Genomic DNA, 18,452 nt, shown 5'->3' with positions numbered 1-18,452 from the left:
TAGACCATCTGAGTATGTTTATACTGCTTGTGAGAGTATAAATTGAGATGAACTTTAAAGAAGGAATTTTGGAATAATATTCAACAATCTTATGTCACTCCGTAATTCTGTGTCTAAAAACATATCCTAATTAGAGGAAAACTCAAAGAGTTATTGAATAAGTCTGCTAACCATTGTTTATAATTTGGAAAAACAAAAGTAATATACAGTAGTAAAAAATTGTTAATGAGATATAATGCATGCATATACAAGAGTTTTATGTGATCATAAAAATCAAGTTGGAAACAAGAGACCAGCAAAAACAAATTCTGTGAACTGTGTCTTGGGAAACACACTTATATAACCAGAGCTGACACTCCCTTGTTTTCACAGTGTGCTTTTCTCTCTGCCTCTTTTTGGTTATCCACAATCCTTCATATACATCTTTCCTGCTTTTTTATTCACTTATTTTTCCAATAACAACCCTTTATTCCCTCCCCTGCATATTAGTTTTCATTGGTAGATAACATGTTAAAGCAGCTGCTCATAGACTTTGAAAACAAGGACAAGGTTGTGTGTATGTATGTGCAGGTGTAACCAAACTCAAGAGGTTTGCCATTGGGGTACACTGAATTGAACACAACTCAAGGAAGTGTTGAAAGCAAAGCACTTTTTTTTGTTTAGAGATTTTATTTATTTCTTCATGAGAGACACAGAGAGAGAGAGACAAAAAGAAATGCAGAGGGAGAAGCAGGTTCCCTGCAGGGAGCCCCATGTGGGACTCAATCCCAGGACCCAGGATCAAGGCCTGAGCCAAAGGCAGACCCTCAACTACTGAGCCACCCAGGTGCCCCAAAAGCAAAGCACTTTTTATTACTTGTTACAAATAAGAAGATAGAAACACGATCTGCCTGTGGGGTTAGTACAGGAAGCTTTTATTTAGCGTATTAGGAGCAGCGACAGGGTCTTGCACATACAGTAAGGAACTTAATACATATTCTCTTACCTAGGTATTTTAGTTCAACTGCATATATCTGGTATGTCAGCATGCTAGTGCATACATTGAATGTTCAAAATACAGTGGAAAACTCTACCCATAAGAGAAAATCTTATTAAAATTAGTTAAAGGTAACTTCAGGACAACTTGGGGGGGGGGGGAGGGCTTCTGCACAGGTCCTCAGCTCCAAATCAGCTCAGACTGGCCTATACAAAGAGCTATCAGGGGAAACACCTAACCTGGCATTTCCTTGGCAGGAACTGCTGGTTCCAGCAACAAAACATATTCCATCCCTGCTTTTTTCCCTTCTCCTCCTCCCTTCTATTGATAGTTTTCAGCCCTCTGATCTGAGTAACTCCCTGTTGCATCTTGGCTAACACAAGCAGCATGCATAGAAAGACTGTCTTAAAACATACAACCAATAAGCAACATTGACCGACCCTGGAGAGGGTACAGAAGGACCAGAAAATTGAGTAAAGAGAGACTTCCTTTCACTGAGTATTTTTTGGTAATAATTATAAATACCATGAACATGTACTGCCCAGTCAATGTATGAATAAATACATATTGTAAATGGGATGTAGAAAGAATACACAAATTCAGAAAGAAATAATTCTCTTAATAATCCTGTGGAAATGACTTCAAAGAGAAAGAGACATCAGGTAACTTGCATGAGGTCACATAGTTGCTGAGTAAAAACTAGGCTCAAATCTGACTCTACCTCTCAATTTCCTACTCTGCTTTTTCTGAGTCTCTATGCTGTTCTTCCCTCCCTTGTCCCAGTCATCCCAATTCTACGCTGGTCCTGTGTTCTGTGCCATCTAAACACAGTTCCCTGGTTCCATTTTTATTCTTTTGAATTCACCCTTACTGATCTGTACCTTCCCAAAGGATGTAACTATATACGCATCCAGACTTCATTTTTACAAATAGAAGAGAATTTTCCTGAAGAGAATCTCATAAATCGAAAGTATTTTCAGAGTCTTTCATATATTGTTGTTTCTCAAAGACATATTTACCACTTATAATTTTCTTTTAAACCAAGAAGTAACTCTGCCTCCCTTTACACAGTACCATTAGGCTGTGGATTTACAAACCTAAACTGTATAATCCTTGCACCCTATACTGGAAGGGTGTGTCAGAGTCCCAGCAGAAAAAAGATGACTCCCGGAAAAATGTAACAAGGGCACTATTTGCATAGGTGTAGGCAAAAGGGTGGTTACGAGAAACCAGAGGATGGTAGAAGCCAGCAGCAGCAGCATTACCATCCCTTTGCATAAAGAGACGAAGGAGCAGTTACTGACAATGGCTTAGAAATGGGCAGTTACTATAGCCCACTGGAAGTCAGGGAAATAAATATCACAATATCATGTTCCACTTGTCCTCTGATTTCTTCTGCTGATGCTGCCATTGGCTTAACCCAGCCAGAAACCAGAGGGTCAGGGAGCCCATTGACAAGATCCATTAGGAAATGCCTCCCAGGACTTGAAGTAAGGTACAAAGGAATAGAAAGTTGATCTAGAGAGGCACACAGAGAACACCTCACTCATCTCTATCACATACAGTACCATAACAGTCCGTGGTCGTTTCCTCTGTTGACTGGCTGCTATGTGGTGCTAACCTAATTACTGGCTTGTAACACAAAGTTTCCATGGTTCTGAAATATTCTCCTGATTTTTAGCTGACCACCGTGAGCTTCAGACTTCTCCACCCAGGTTTCAAAAGCACAATTTGAAACAAGGAAATTATTGTGTGCAAAAAATTCCCAAATCCTGTACTTCATGACCTTGATATTTTCTATATGGTTGTCCAGCCAGCATGACCAAATCCCCTAAAGTCCAAGTCCCTGAAGCTCCACACCACTGTCTTAGGAGTAACCATGCTTCCTGCTGTCTGGGTCCCAGCATACTTCCCCCAAGTACTGTGCAAAATTCTTCAAGAATTTGGTCATTTAGCCAAGACCATCTCAACAAAGTTTTATACCTCCTACCTTCTTTGCAAAAATGTGGTATTTAAAATTAGCCCTTGAAAAGTTGCATGAAATTTCTGTAGATAGAACCAGATCTTAACATCCTAGATCAGTTCACATTTGAAATGAAATCTTCCAGTGTTGATGGAGGAAGAAAGTGAGCCATAGTGGAAAACAACTAGTATTAGAAATCAAAAGCCTATATCCTAGTCACAGTCCTGCTGCTGGGTAACTGAGTGACCTTGGAGAAGGTATATAAACTTGTATCTATTCTCAGAAATATGAGGGAACTGAATTAAAGGAACTTTAAGGTCCACTAAATATGAGTACCCTAGATTAAAGAATCTTCTTAAATTAAAGGATGCATAGGGGATCCCTGGGTGGCGCAGCGGTTTAGCGCCTGCCTTTGGCCCAGGGCGCGATCCTGGAGACCCGGGATCGAATCCCACATCGGGCTCCCGGTGCATGGAGCCTGCTTCTCCCTCTGCCTATGTCTCTGCCTCTCTCTCTCTCTCTGTGACTATTATAAATAAATAAAAATTTAAAAAAAATAAATAAAGGATGCATAAAGTGGAAAGGAGGAAGTTAAAATTTCCTCCATGTAACCAGTGGAACCTGAATCATATAAGGAAGGAAGAAAGGCCCTTTCCTAAGTATTACTCCTTTCTCAAGAGAATGGTTTCTTGCTCAGTGTTTTCTTCAGAGCAATTTTGACATCCTTATTCCTCAAGCTGTAGATTAGTGGGTTGAGCATGGGCACAACGATGGTGTAGAACAAAGAGGACACTTTCCCCTGATTCATAGGTAAAAGAGAGGATGGTTTGAGGTACATAAATGCCCCTGATCCAAAGAAGAGGGAAACAGCAATTATGTGGGAGCTGCAGGTGCTGAAGGCTTTGGACCTGCCCTTGGTAGAATGAATACGGAGAATGCTGGAGAGGATGAGGGCATAAGAAATGAAGATGGTAACTGTGGGCACACCAATATCAATGCCCACAACAATAAAAACTACCAGCTCATTGACATAGGTGCTGGTGCAAGAACGCTCAAGAAGGGGAAGGATGTCGCACATGTAGTGGTCAACCAGATTGTTGGCACAGAAGGTCAGTCTTACCATGCACACTGTGTGGGCCATGGCTCCAGCAAACCCCATCACATAGACACCCAACAGAAGGAGGAAGCAGACCTGAGGAGACATGGTGGCAGTGTATACCAGTGGGTTACAGATGGCGGCATAGCGGTCATATGCCATTGCTGACAGGATGAAGGACTCAGATACAACAAAGAAGAGAAAGAAGAAGAGCTGAGTCATACACCCTGCGTAGGAGATGACGTTCTTCCTCAAGACAAAATTCATCAGCATCTTGGGAGTGATAACAGTGGAATAGCAGAAATCTATGAAGGACAAGTTGAAGAGGAAAAAGTACATGGGGGTGTGCAGGTGAGAATTCAGCCCAATCAGGGTTATCAGGCCCAGGTTCCCTACCACCGTGACCACATAGAAACCTAGAAACAGGAAGAAGAGAGGAATCTGGAGTCCTGGCTGGTTGGTTAAGCCTGAGAGGATAAACTCTGTCACAGAGGAATTCTCAGCTGCCATTCTTACTAAAGGCATTCTGTGAGAACAAGGGGAAAGAGTCAATTTGAGGGGGGGAGAGAGAGAAAGAGAGAGAGAAAAAGAAACAGAGACACTCCCTCTCCTCCTAGTCACCTCCTATTTGTAAGAACTGAATCCACACAGAGATTTTGAACTTCAGCAGAAAGGCCTCTCAGGATGCCTGTAGGTCTGATCTCAAGGCTCCCTAAGGACTCTGCCACTAAAGCACCCTCTGGAGAATGGACCTTTCTCCATGGTGAGGACAGATGCTGCTGGGAAGAGGGTCTCAAAGATGAGCTGAGGAGTCTCCCAGGTCTTTACTTTGGTCCATTTATTGTGTCCTTCCAACTCCAGCTTCTGCTCAAGGTCGCAAAATCTGGGGCCAGTATCTGGGGAGAGTCCTCTCAGAGGTTGAAGGCAGCCCACCTGTGCCTGGAGTTTCCACCCTGTGGTCACCAAGGACAAAGCAGAAAAGGGAGGTGGTCCTTCCCAAAGCCTTTCTTATGTGAGGCTGGGGACTTAAGTTCTGTCCAGATTCAGTCACTCACCCTCCTTCAGCCTAGAGCCTCCACAATGTACCCTTCAGTCCAAATCTTATCCATGATTGTTCAGACAGATAAATGACTATGGTGCTAACACAGAAAAAGGAACTAAGCACAGACCATTTTAACTCCCGTTCTGTTTAAAGGATCAGAATCTGGACTGCCTTAGAATTTGCTCTGAGCTTAAGAAGATGATGTCTGATGGAGGCTTTACCCCAACGCTATTTTCCAGTTTGTAGAAGGGAGACAGCATCTTAGCCTATAATCATTGCCAGCTGGTGATGGGAGACTAAGGGGTTTTATTCTGGATTTGGGGATCTGGGGACCTGATTAGAAGTAGAAAGCCAAAGGATCCCCCAGGATCACAGCCCTAGAAACTAACTGTTAAAAAAGTAATATTGGCTTATACCCTTGATAATATATGAATGGGCTTTTAGAAACATTATTTAGTTGCCCAATTAATATCTACTCAATAAAATGCAAAGTATTGTACAAAAAATAATAACTTAACCATTTATTGAGGGCTTACGATATGTACCAAGCATTCTTTCTGTCCTAGCACTTGTGTACTGACTCCAGCAGGCCAGAATCCAATATCATTTCACATGTAATATTTCTTTTTAATTCTCTTCCCAAATCCTATGAACTAGGTTTTATCACTCCCATTTTCTTTTTTTTCTTTTTTCTTTTTTAAATTTTATTTATTTATGATAGTCACAGAGAGAGAGAGAGAGAGACATAGGCAGAGGGAGAAGCAGGCTCCATGCACTGGGAGCCCAACGTGGGATTCGATCCTGGGTCTCTAGGATCGCACCCTAGGCCAAAGGCAGGCCCTAAACCGCTGCACCACCCAGGGATCCCTATCACTCCCATTTTAGAGATGCAATAATTCACCAGATGTTAAATTACGAAGGCCATATGAAATCTAGATCCATCTTGCTTCAAATCTGGTGTTCTTAATGATTGTGTTTAGCCTCTCCCTGTGGGAGATAATGAAATATATAAGCAGAGTCCTTGCCCTCAGGGGTCTGACAATCTCCTGGAAAAATTAAGCTAGAACACACTGAACTTAATATGCTGAAAAAAAATGTGCTAAGATCCAGAAAAGTTAAAAATAAAATGCTATTCAAGTTCAGAGAAGGGCATTCCATACACCACTTAAATTTCAGTTCATCACAGAAATTGCATAATATCTAGTCCAAGGAGAAACAGACCTTCTCTGTGATCTCTTGGAACTTGAGTTTGGCAGTAAAAAAAAAAAAAAAAAAAAAAATCCCTGTCAATTAAGAGCATTCTTTTCCAAAATTGCTAAATTGTTGGAATCCTTGACAGGAGGCACCTGTCCTCCATCCTGTCAGATCTCTTTTAGGAGGCTCCCAGTGCCCTCATATTGACTGTCATGGCCTTGTAGCTTGACCCCTCTTCCCACCAGACCCACCAACATTTGTTTCCCCATTTTGCTTCCTTTGTTCCTTTTCTAACCCTCCCTCATGACAAAAGTTATCCCACTGTGCCCCAATCTCTCAGTCTTGCTTGAGCTCAGTGACAGCTAATTCACAAATTTGGGGCCTCATAGATTTGAGGCAATATTAAAAGTAATCTAGTCCTGAGGTTCACATTGAGTTAGAGTTATCTATGCATTTTAAAAGTACGTATTCTGTTATTCCAATCTAAACATAATAAATCAGAATTTTCAGACATAAGACTTTATAATCAGTTTTTTTCTTCTAAATCTATTCCTCGTGATTGGGATATTTAGCCAGGTTCAGAATTCACTGATCTAACCCTCCTACCCTACATGTTCCAGACAGAAAAACTGAGACCAAATCAATCACACAGCTGGTTGGTGGTAGAGTCCGAATAAAACATGAATCTCTAACTTCTCCAGTTGGAGGAGGTTTCCAGCTTATCCAGAAGAAGCCTACCTGGTCTTTGATTTGGTTGAATACAATGCAGAGTACAAGTAAAGGACATAATTTGACATCAAACTTAGAATAGCACCCGAGGGTTGTATTGGGGAGAAACTTAAATGCCATGACAAGAAATGTATAAATCCATGGAACATTTTGAACAGAGGAATGGCATGACCAGAGGAATGACATGATCAGATGTGCTGAGGAAGACCTACCAGTCTTGCGGGTTATTGGGTGTTAATGACTTGATTCAATAGTCCCTCCAGGCAACGTTCTATCTTATAATTCAGGCAAGTTGCTTTAACTCCAGCAGACAACAAGATAAGGGACAAAGGATAAACTTTCAGAATGAGAAAGAGGTAAATGGAGCAAAAGGCCTTTCTAGAACTTTTTAGCACATTACAAATCCCTGCCTTTTATAGCCAAGGTGTCATCTCCCCTCCACTCTGAACATTTTTACATATCCCATCACCAAGATCTCTGTGTTGGACACTGTCTCTGCCTCATTTCAGCCCATCTTTTTGGCTTCTGCTGTTGCTGTGGCAGCTGGCTGCATGTAGCTGCAGTCAGAGAGCACAATCCACCAGTTGCACCACTTTTACCTGCTTTCTGCTCTAAGATCCCAGTCTCTGCCTCACACCCAGACTGTCTGTTGGAATGCACCCACCCGCTCTGGTGCATGTGCAAACCTAGAAGTATGAAGGAGGTAATACTCCTTGGGGGTCAAAAGATAAATGCTCTGCTCTTCTGTGTCTCTGGTACTTCATTCTTGATTCTTAAAGGGGCCTCAAAGGAATTAATTGTGAATTTCCCATTAAGGTAAACACCTTGGCAGCCCACCTTGGATTAGCTTCCCATCCTTCCCTGCTTCACTCTTCCTCTTCCATGAGATCACTTCCAAAAATAAGCTATGTGTACACAGTCCTTGTCCCCAGCACAGCTTTTTATGGAAACCCCAGCTAAGGTGCTCCTAAGATAGTATCTGGAGCAAGTCTGACCAAAATGTTCCTTACTCCACCTGGGAGGAAGCAGCCTCACCCAAACCTATTTGATTCCAGGTCAGGAAACTAAATATATGAGTCACTAAATTTATCAAGTACTAGAAATTCCATATTTCAGAGAATTTATGTCTTGAGTATGTCCTAGTAAAATGACAGACAAAATAGGATCTCAGATCATTACCAGCTCATACCCTTGTGCAAATTAACCAGAAAGTCCTATAGTACCTTGAGCCACTCTCCTCACGATGTTTTGCTGTCTCTGTGATCTCCCGTTTACGTCCATGAGCTTTGATGGTTTGGAACTAGGTTTATTCATGTTTATTTTGAAAATTAAATACCAAACCTGGCTTGCAGCAGCTCACAAAACTGTTATTAATCTCAGATGCCCAACCTTCCTCATCTGTAAAATGAGCATAATGATAATAATCTATAAGGTTTTATGAGGATTAAATTAAATCATAAAATGCAAGAGCCAAGCAAAGAGGCTGACACATGGAGGAGCCTCGATAAATGTTATGGGAAATATACATGAAATATACATAAAATATATATCATTTTAGGAGCAAATGAAGGGGAAAAAAGCTTCTAAGAGTAGAGGAGCCTAAAAAGGGCAAGAGAGAAGCTAATATAGGGAGGAAGAAGAGAGCTGATTGAGATAAGAGAAATTCAGAAATAATCTTTTTTCTTCAAAACTTTATCTAAGGCCCAACTCTCCAGCATAACTTAATCCATGGACAGCATCAGGATCCTTGAGTATTGCAGCAGTTCCTATTTCCTGTCCCACCACGGACACCCTATTTTTCAAATAATCACATCACAAAGGCCAAATTATAAAGTCAGGTAAGGTTTCCTTCACAGCCCCCAAACTTCTCTTTCTGTACCCATTTCTAGTTTTGGTAAACATTCCTCTTCCCCAAACATCACAGTCCTAATGTTTGCTCTACCTTTGATTTTCAAAAGCAGTTCTCAGGAAAGATGTCGCAGATTGATCAACACAGTCTATTAAGAACTCGTTGGGGGTCATCCACATTCTACACCCTCTTCCAGGACTTATTTTTTTTTTCATGAAGACAAATTCTATAACCAAATAATAGATCTCTATGAAATTTGAAACAGCACTCAATTGATTGTACATTTTAGTAGGGATGGGGCAGCTGGAGTCATCATGTGGTGGGTGTATAATCAGAATCACTTTGGCAGCTGTCTGTCCTCCACTTGGCAAGCTAGTTACAACTCCTATATCAGTCCTGTGTACGTGCGTATGTCTTTTGTGTGTGAGTGTTGGATGACATTTGTGCATTCCCACTGCTTGCCTATACTTCACACGAGGGATATATATTTAATCTCTTAAGGCCTCAAGCACAAATCTTACACTTAGAAATTTGCCACTGCTGTGGTGGTGATTACAATAAATCCCAATCTCTCCTCTCATTCCTACAGTTATCAACTCACAATTAAAGAAAATAAATCATTACTACAAACCTGAAATAAGACCCACAGGAAAAGGACTCCATGAGCACAGACAGCAAAGAAGACCCAAGCTTCATTAAAAGTTGACTTTTCTTTAGGAGCCTTAGAGGATTCTTGTTTGGATGACAGAGAACCAAGAAAAGTTCCTTTGGATTTATGTCACCTCAGAGCCTGTTGCCATGGGAACTACATTTCAAAATCTTCTCAACTGGGGCTTCACTAAAGTCATGTTCCTTGAAGAGCAGATGAAGCCCAAGCAGGAAGCAGTGTAGGAAGAACTATTCTTAACTGTATTCTTTTGTTGCAAAGTTGCCCTCTTTCCAAAACTTGAATCTCTATATAGTGCTTCTTTATTTATTTATTTCTATTTTTTCCACCTTTTTTTTTTTCATTATAATCTATTTGTGTCATTCCATGCGTGGTACCTGTAAATGCAATACAATGTCTCTCATGCATTAACCCTTAGACTTCTTGTGCCACAAGGCTTGTCCCAAGTGCATTGACCATCACCACATACCAGAGGAGTCCAAGCACAAATGGCACTTCCAGAAGAAGAGATACATACAGAACCTCATTGAAGAGAAGAGATGGCAACAGAAAGAGCTTTATTGGAAATAGCCACAGTTAACTTCTGAGAAAGCAAATATCAAGAGTTATATGGTTCTGCATATATTTATTTTTTTATTATTTTATTTTTTATAATAAATTTATTTTTTATTCAATTTGCCAACATACAGAATAACAACCAGTGCTCATCCCATCAAGTGCCCCCCTCAGTGCCTGCCACCCAGTCACCCCCACCCCCCGCCCTCCTCCCCTTCCACCACCCCTAGTTCGTTTCCCAGAGTTAGGAGTCTTCATGTTCTGTCTCCCTTTCTGATATTTCCTACCCATTTCTTCTCCCTTCCCCTCTATTCCCTTTCACTATTATTTATATTCCCCAAATGAATGAGACCGTATAAGTTTGTCCTTCTCTGATTGACTTATTTCACTCAGCATAATACCCTCCAGTTCTGTCCACGTCGAAGCAAATGGTGGGTATTTGTCGTTTCTAATGGCTGAGTAATATTCCATTGTATACATAAACCACATCTTCTTTATCCATTCATCTTTCGATGGACACCGAGGCTCTTTCCACAGTTTGGCTATTGTGGACATTGCTGCTAGAAACATCGGGGTGCAGGTGTCATTACACCTGTATCTTTGGGGTAAATCCCCAGCAGTGCAATTACTGGCTCGTAGGGCAGATCTATTTTTAACTCTTTGAGGAACCTCCACACAGTTTTCCAGAGTGGCTGCACCAGTTCACATTCCCACTAACAGTGCAAGAGGGTTCCCTTTTCTCCGCATCCTCTCCAACATTTCTTGTTTCTTGTGTTGTTAATTTTCCCCATTCTCACTGGTGTGAGGTGGTATCTCATTGTGGTTTTGATTTGTATTTCCCTGATGGCAAGTGATGGTTCTGCATATATTTAATCTCAATTTATTTTATTAAGCATCTTTGCCTCCTTAACATACAAATATCTACATAAATAATAAACATATTTAACATAGAATCCTAGAATCTAGACCTCAGAGGTCTATATGGAGGGGCAATAATTAACACATATTGAACACTATGCACCAAGCTAGCGGGTTTTACATACATTATGTCATTTATAGGAAATGTATAATCTTCAGAAAGTACAGACTTGGCATGCTTAAAAATATCATCCCATGGATTCAAGAATATTAATGCTAGTACTAATATTTTACATTTTTAAGTGCTTACTATGTCCCAGGAACTATGCAAAGTGCTTTACACAATTAATTCAGTTAGTTTTTACAAAAATCCTGTGAACAGGTATTATTATTATCCTGCTGCACACAGGAACGTTTCCTTGAGTCAAAGGAATCAGACATGCTTATGTCCTAGTTAGACAGCCTGGTCTCTCTGAGCCTTCAGGCCTTTGTAGCAGTGGAGGAATTAGCAGGATTTGCTAAATTAATGATCATGAGGGGAAGAATAGAGATGAAAGTTCCAGTATCAAAGGTGACTAAGATTTCAATTCCAGAACACAGAAAAAGGGAAATAAAGAGGGAAAATAAAGAGCTAGAATTTAAACCTGCATGTATTATGCTAGAAGTATGTCTAGGAGGGATGATCAGTAAGGAGCTGTTCCTATGAGAGGGGAGCTTGGAAGATCATGGAGACTTGTATTGGAAAATCATGTAAGTAGAAGATCCCAGAAACCACAAGTCAAGGGTAAAGGATGGAACCTTTCAACACAAGCTAGGAGAAAGTCATTAGTAAATGTGTCAGTGAAGACAAATGTGATGGTTCTGAGCAAGCTTTGTAGCCAGATAATCTGGGTTCTGATCACATCACTCACTGGCCAAGTACGCTTATGGTATTTGGTATTTGTGTGTTGGCAACTCCATCTATAAGCTTAGATATTAATACCTAACATATAGGATTGTTCTAAGGATCAACTGTCATAATGTTTAATAAGTACAGTTGACCCTTAACCAACATGGATTTGAACTGTGCAGGCCCCAGAGATTTTTTTCAATACATACAGTACTGAACTATAAATGTACTTTCTTTTCATTCTGATTTTCTTAATAACACTTTATTTTCTCTAGCTTACTTTATTGTAAGAATACAGTATATAGTACATATAACTAACATACAAGATATGTGTTAGTCAACTGTTTATATTATTGGGAAAGGCTTCTGGTTAGCAGTAGGCTCTGAGTAGTTGAGTTTTGGGGGAGTCAAAAGTTACACACAGATTTTTTACTTCATGGGAGTTAGTGCCCATAACTCCTGCATTGTTCAGGAGTCAATTATAATTTTGAATTAATGAAGTTTCACAGACCCTTATTCTTCTATTTCTTTTTTTATCCACTTGATTAAATTCTGCCTTTTATCCACTGCTTCAGGAGTGAATTTCCGGAGCCCCAACTATATTACAAGCACAATCATATGTTGAAATACTGTCTAATTTACACACCCAGTATTGAACACAATGATGAACACACATAATGTTCCTTAATATTTACTAAGTTCAGTATAAAGAAATATAAATATGGTTCAATAAAAGCCCAGATGTGAAAAACTGATATATTCAGGGATACATTTATTTTCCAAATACTGAAGGAATTTGTTAGAAGTGTCCTATCAATAGTTATGTAAACTCTTTTGTGAAAAAATAAATAATGTAGGTTCTATATAACTGGTTTCACTGTAAATATTTTTGACATATTAAATATACTAATGTTGACACTGACAGTCATGCTAGGTGACGTGTGCCTATTGGGTGTGACTTCCAGGATCAAGATATTTACAGAATAGAGGAAAGCTTCCAATATTTTGAGGACTGGCAAAGAAAAGTTACTCAGTGACAGAAAGAGCTTCTGAGCCTTCCCAAGTCCAGAGCTGCCCAGAGCTTAGTTTCATCATAGCCCACAGTTTGTTGCTCTTAAAATAGGAATCCATTTTTAAGTGACATTTAACTCAGCAATATATGTGCTATAAAAAGCAAATTACACTAACACTAGCAATGTAAAATATATGATTTCAAGGTGTGTTAAGGGCATGCCATGTTCCAATATCATGTTCTCCCCAGAGGGGGCAAATACAAGGAGATAACACAGCCTATTTAAAGGCAGTTTGATGGAAGGGGGGTTATTCTTGGCATTAGTGGAGATGTCTCAATTGATTTAAAAAAATAAATCCTAAAAATGAAGATTCACCAATCCTGTAGGAAGCAACAGACTTAACTTGTTGGACAGAGATGTCTCAGAAATCCTAATTGTAGGATGCTAAAGACTCTCTGTTTTTTAACTTGTCTGAGCAGGAAAGCCACAAAACCACTGTAACGTTTTCTTGCACTTTTCAAAGGTTTCTCTAGTGAACTTCTCTAAAGACTAGTTTTAATCAAGGAGCAACATTTATTTACCTTGTGATATTACCTATAGTACACCAGATGCCTTTCCCTGCCTAGCATTAAATGTTGAAGTACCTCGAATTTCCAACCTCATCTTTCTTTTCTCCTCAAACTGTAATTCCACTCATTCCTCAGGTTTCAATACCATCCATTAATATGTTAATTAACTTTAATTGCCTTAAGTATTCAACTGCTAAAAGAACTCACGAGATTCAAACCCTTTTCCTCTAGTAACAGCATTATCTCAAGTAAAGGAGAATGCAGTAGCCAATCAAAGGGGTCCAGGTATTTCTGGCGCAGGCTTCCTTGCTCTCCCACCACTGGGTTACACAACTTTGTTTTCAGGTCTTGAACCATCACTAACTATATGGGAAATTTCTTGGTACCTAGAAGTACAAAGTCTGCTACTCTTAGAGCAAGAGGCCTTGTAGGTATCATCAACCTCTGTTGAAAACCCTCAGGTTCTGCTGAAACCAGATGCAATTATTATTGTGGTGGTGGTGGTGGTGGAGGTTGTTACTGAATTATTATAATCTGCTTGTTATTACTAGACAATGTTGGCAAGCTGTCATATACTGCCCCAAACAGGATGTGACCCATAGTTATAAAACACCATATATCTTCAGGAAATACATTCCATAGGATTAGCTAACAGTGAGGACACTGCCCTAGGGAGCTCTGGAAGATAATCAGGCAGTCAGTCACTCATACTGGCTAAGATTAACCCATTCTATACAATTGATAGCTGCCAAATATATTTGTCTAGTTTATACTTGCATCCTGTACTGTCAATAGACTATCAGGCTTCTCCACTTAAATGTCTTGAATAGACATCTAAAACTCAGCCATGTGAAATTTATTTATCCTCTTTCTAAAACGTTCTCTATCTCCTAGGTTCTTTAATGAAGGCAAAATACAAAATTAACAACCCAAATTAGCACAACCTTCTTATTCTTGTATGACGTCTCCACCTAGCCCCAAATCAGAAGTAAATTGATTATTAAGCTGAAATTTCTCAGCTGTGCTTTTTGGGGAAGGAAAAATTATCCTCTATTCCTCAAGGTCTTCCGGCTGGTCAAAGAATTAAATGGACATGAGACAGATTAACAGGAGAAAATTTAATTTTGTATGCACAGAGGCCAATAATAAAATTGAGACGCAAAGAAATGACCAAGCCATGCAGCTTTTTTATATATTTTAGACAAAGTAACACAAAGCTATGAGAAATTCAAAGGACAAAGAAAACTTATGTATGGAAGTTTCAATTAGTAAGAAATTCTAAACAGAATTTGGGCTGAGGTAGTTAATTAATAAAAACAACAAGATTTGTTTACATAGACTTCTTTGGCACTGAATTCTGTGTCTCTGATAATGAGGATGTCTCTACCTCCTGGTACGGGGAAGGTACTGTTCACATGGGAGATTTATTTCCTGCTTTCAAGGGGACAAAGGAGGGTCAGATTGTCCATGTTGCCCTGGATATTTCTCTTTTTTTAGGATTTTATTTATTTATTCATGAGACAGAGAGAGAAAGAGAGGCAGAGACAGAGGGAGAAGCAGGACTTAGGGAGCCTGATGCAGGACTCAATCCCAGCACCCCAAGATCATGACCTGAGCAGAAGACAGACGCCCAACCACTGAGCCACACCCAAGTGCCCTGCCCTGGCTATTTCTTAAATAACTTGAATTTAAAACAATCAGTATGCCAAAGTGGCATATTTTGGGGAGGCCTTCCCCTAAACCCCGTCAAATTAAAAAGCCTCTCACTCATTAGTTCGTTACCCTATGCAAAGCAAAACTAGCTATTCAGCATGGATGATCAGAGAGCTACATCTTTCTCTTCTTGATCACTTAATTTCATATATAATATACCCACATATATATGCATAGCTTTGCATTAGTGCATAAATGCAAACATGTGTGATTTTTTGTAAATGTGTGTGTGTGGGACAAGACCTAAAAATAAGGCCCAACATTATGTGTTACCTCAACATCTGAGGGAAACCAGAACAGCCTCGAGTGGCATGACCATGAATTCTCCTCCTGACTCTGGTCCCACTGATGAGGTCTCCCACCTACACAATCCTCCTTATTATGGGGTCCAAGGGATGATCCCTGCCAATCCCTGAGTGTCCTAGAGTTTCAGCATCCCATCAGCTTCAGAAACTATTCAAAGAAGTCAATGAATAAGCCACTGAATAAACTATTCAAAGAAAGCCAAGGAAGTTCTCCCATTGGAACAAATGGGTACTTAGTCCTCTCAGTACTAGAAAGCCCGCCTGTCACAGCCCCTGGTTGGTCACGCTGTTCTTGAGTGTAACCCCTCATGGACCTGCATGACCTGCCATGTCTTCCATTCCTGGGTTGTGAGTGTATGTGACTAGTAAACTTCTGTTAACCTGTCTGTCCATCACTGAGTGTTGTGTGTTCAGTCAACCCCATAATCATAGGGTGGGGAGGCCTCCCTCAACAAAGTGAATAGGATATGATAGAGCATATAGAGCAACCCTTTTGAAAAGTTTTTGAGAAAAAAAAAAAAAAAAAAGAAAAGTTTTTGAGAACAGCCTGGCCACGCTGCAGTTATTATAGATGTGGTATATAAAACAAGGAAATTTTCCTATTATCCCCTTACTCCATTAAAGCTGATAACTTCAGATTCAACTAAAATGGGGCTTAGGTGTTAGCAAACAATGCTTGTTTCACCCCAATTTTTGCTCCCTATTTCAGTTGTTAATAATTTCTCCGTAAACTCACAGAAGCCCCTGCCATGGTGGACCAAAAACCTTTAAGCCCAGGGAATAATTAAAAATAAATCCAAGGGCAGCCCTGGTGGCTCAGCGGTTTAGCGCCCCTTCAGCCTGGGGAGTGATCCTGGAGACCCGGGATCGAGTCCCATATCAGGCTCCCTGCATGGAACCTGCTTCTCCCTCAGCCTGTGTCTCTGCCTCTCTCTCTCTCTGTCGCTCATGAAAAAATAAATAAAATATTTTTTTTAAATAAATAAGTAAATAAATCCAAGGGGAGCCCCGGTGGCTCAGCGGTTTAGCACCACCTTCAGCCTGGGGTGTGATCCTGGAGGCCCGGGATCGATTCCCACATGGGGCTCCCTGCATGGAGCCTGCTTCTCCCTCTGCCTGTGTCTGCCTCTCTCTCTGTGTCTCATAAATAAATAAATAAATCTTAAAAAAAAAAAAAAAAAAAAAAAAGCAAGAGCAGACACTTGTACCTCACTGTAGAGTTTGAAACTCGCTTTTCGCCATGTCTTAATCAATCCTTTCAATTCTGGGAGAATGGACTATGTTCTTACTTTTACAGAAAAGAAAACTAGGGCACAGATAACCTTTATATATAACCCCAGTGGGGATTTTTTGCCTTCGAATTTCAAAGTTCGTGATCTAGTATTTTCTTTTCTTTTCTTTTCTTTTCTTTTCTTTTCTTTTCTTTTCTTTTCTTTTTTCTTTTATTTTCTTTTCTTTTCTTTTTTTCTTTTCTTTTCTTAGTTCTGCCCTAACTTTTCCAGGACTCCGAGTCCAAAAGAAAACTGTAACAATGAGAGTGAAACGTTTTGGAAAAAGATCAAAGTCAAAGAGATAAAACGTGTACCAAATGCAAAGCAGTTTGGGGAAATAAATCTAGGGCCCAGAGCCAAACATCTCTGGGACAAAGTATACTATAAGTGGAAGCAATCCTAGCTGAGTTTTGGATCTCTGTTCCCACCCCAAACAACAAAATGCAGGCCTTTGATGCATTTTTTTTTAAAATCAAACCAAATTCCACACCAATTAAATGGGTGGCCTGGCCCCACAGCACTCTCTCTCCCCACACACCTCATTAATGAGAGAGCAGCATAAAACCACAGGACTCCACCTACTTAGAGACAGCAAACTGGCACCACTCCCAGGTAAAATCCCAATCTCTGCATCCTCTACCAGCAAGGACATATTCAAGGTCAAGTCTCCCTATAATTACCAGTGTTCTGGCCCATGGCCTCCCATGTTATTTACAGAATCATCTCCTGTTCCTAGCACAGATACTCCCAAGACTGGAACTGCACACACTTTGTGCTCAGAGCCAGCTGCCTGAACCCATTGTGTTCTCACTCTGCCTATCCTGGGATTCCATCTGGACAGCTATGCATGCCCTCACTCAACAATATCATATCACTTGCACACACAACTGCAGAGCACATGCTCACAGGTTCCCCACTGCTTCCTCAGGGGTCCTACCCAAACCTGGTACATTCCTGGTATCTGATGATCATGTTCTGAGCTGTGGGCTTCCCTCCATTCCTGATGGCCCTGACATTTTCCCAAGAGTTTTGGACCACAGTGTTGTTGTCATGGGCCACTTCTAAATTGTAGCCCAATTTGAAAAGCACTTGTCTGAAGATTACAGTTTGGAGACTGAAAAAGCAGGGGGCAAAAGAAAAGTAAGAGAGTTCAGTTTAAACCATAAACATTTCCATAATTTTTCAATCAAAAATCTAGAACAAGCTTTTTTATCTTCAGATCAATTTTTATTAACTTGAAAAATAAAGTTTTAAATCATGTAAGTCTCATGGGGGGGGCATGATAATCGTTTCCAAGATTAGAACCTCAGAAGAAGTTCTTCAGCAAGAGAATTACTGTTTCTGAGCCGTTTCATTTCGCACCTCCAAAGCTATAGATATGATACTGTTAGTGCCTAACACTGCCTGATACATAAAATGTGCTGGGTAAATGTTGCTTCTATTGCTTCTCTACTTTTCTTTCCATCTCATTGTGAGCCCATCCAAACCATGTGTTGTTTGGAGCTCTCAATTTATTCAATAACTTCACAATCCCTGTTAAAAAGAATATGGAACTGCTGGGAGGTGAGACCTGGCCCCATATTTTTTGTGATGCTATTTGCTTACTAAACTGTCCACCAAGAGAGCTTCAACCCCACATTACCTGTTTATTTACCATTAAGTGGGGAAAAGCACCAGTTTCTCTATTTCTCTTTCTAGGGAGTGATGATGGGAAAATCAATGCCAAATGCTTTCCACTGTATTCACTTCTTTCCTCCAAAACT

General features: G+C 40.2%; 1 protein-coding gene and 2 long non-coding RNA genes across 3 annotated transcripts in view; 1 reads left to right on the top strand and 2 right to left on the bottom strand.

The window, feature by feature from the left end:
• The window catches only part of LOC119871789, a 55,140-nt gene extending 45,475 nt beyond the window's left edge, over positions 1-9,665 (bottom strand). The window contains exon 1 of the long non-coding RNA XR_005359115.1: positions 9,481-9,665. This is a non-coding gene — a long non-coding RNA (uncharacterized LOC119871789). The remainder of the gene's footprint in view (positions 1-9,480) is intronic.
• On the bottom strand, positions 3,613-4,560 carry OR8B8 (olfactory receptor family 8 subfamily B member 8). The gene has a single exon (NM_001388784.1). The coding sequence runs from the start codon at positions 4,558-4,560 to the stop codon at positions 3,613-3,615; it is 948 nt and encodes a 315-aa protein (NP_001375713.1).
• Positions 4,807-10,113, top strand: LOC111095799. The gene is made up of 3 exons (XR_005359114.1): positions 4,807-4,855; positions 8,702-8,838; positions 9,439-10,113. It is a non-coding gene; the product is annotated as an uncharacterized LOC111095799 (long non-coding RNA).
• Positions 10,114-18,452: the final 8,339 nt, after the last annotated feature.

This window comes from Canis lupus, chromosome 5 (genome assembly GCF_011100685.1).
Source record: "Canis lupus familiaris isolate Mischka breed German Shepherd chromosome 5, alternate assembly UU_Cfam_GSD_1.0, whole genome shotgun sequence".
Lineage (NCBI taxonomy): Eukaryota > Metazoa > Chordata > Mammalia > Carnivora > Canidae > Canis > Canis lupus.
This window is presented reverse-complemented; position numbering and strand designations above follow the sequence as displayed.

Bases quoted from the DNA above. Each gene is read 5' to 3' on its own strand.
- OR8B8 (NM_001388784.1), bottom strand. From the start codon at position 4,560: ATGCCTTTAGTAAGAATGGCAGCTGAGAATTCCTCTGTGACAGAGTTT.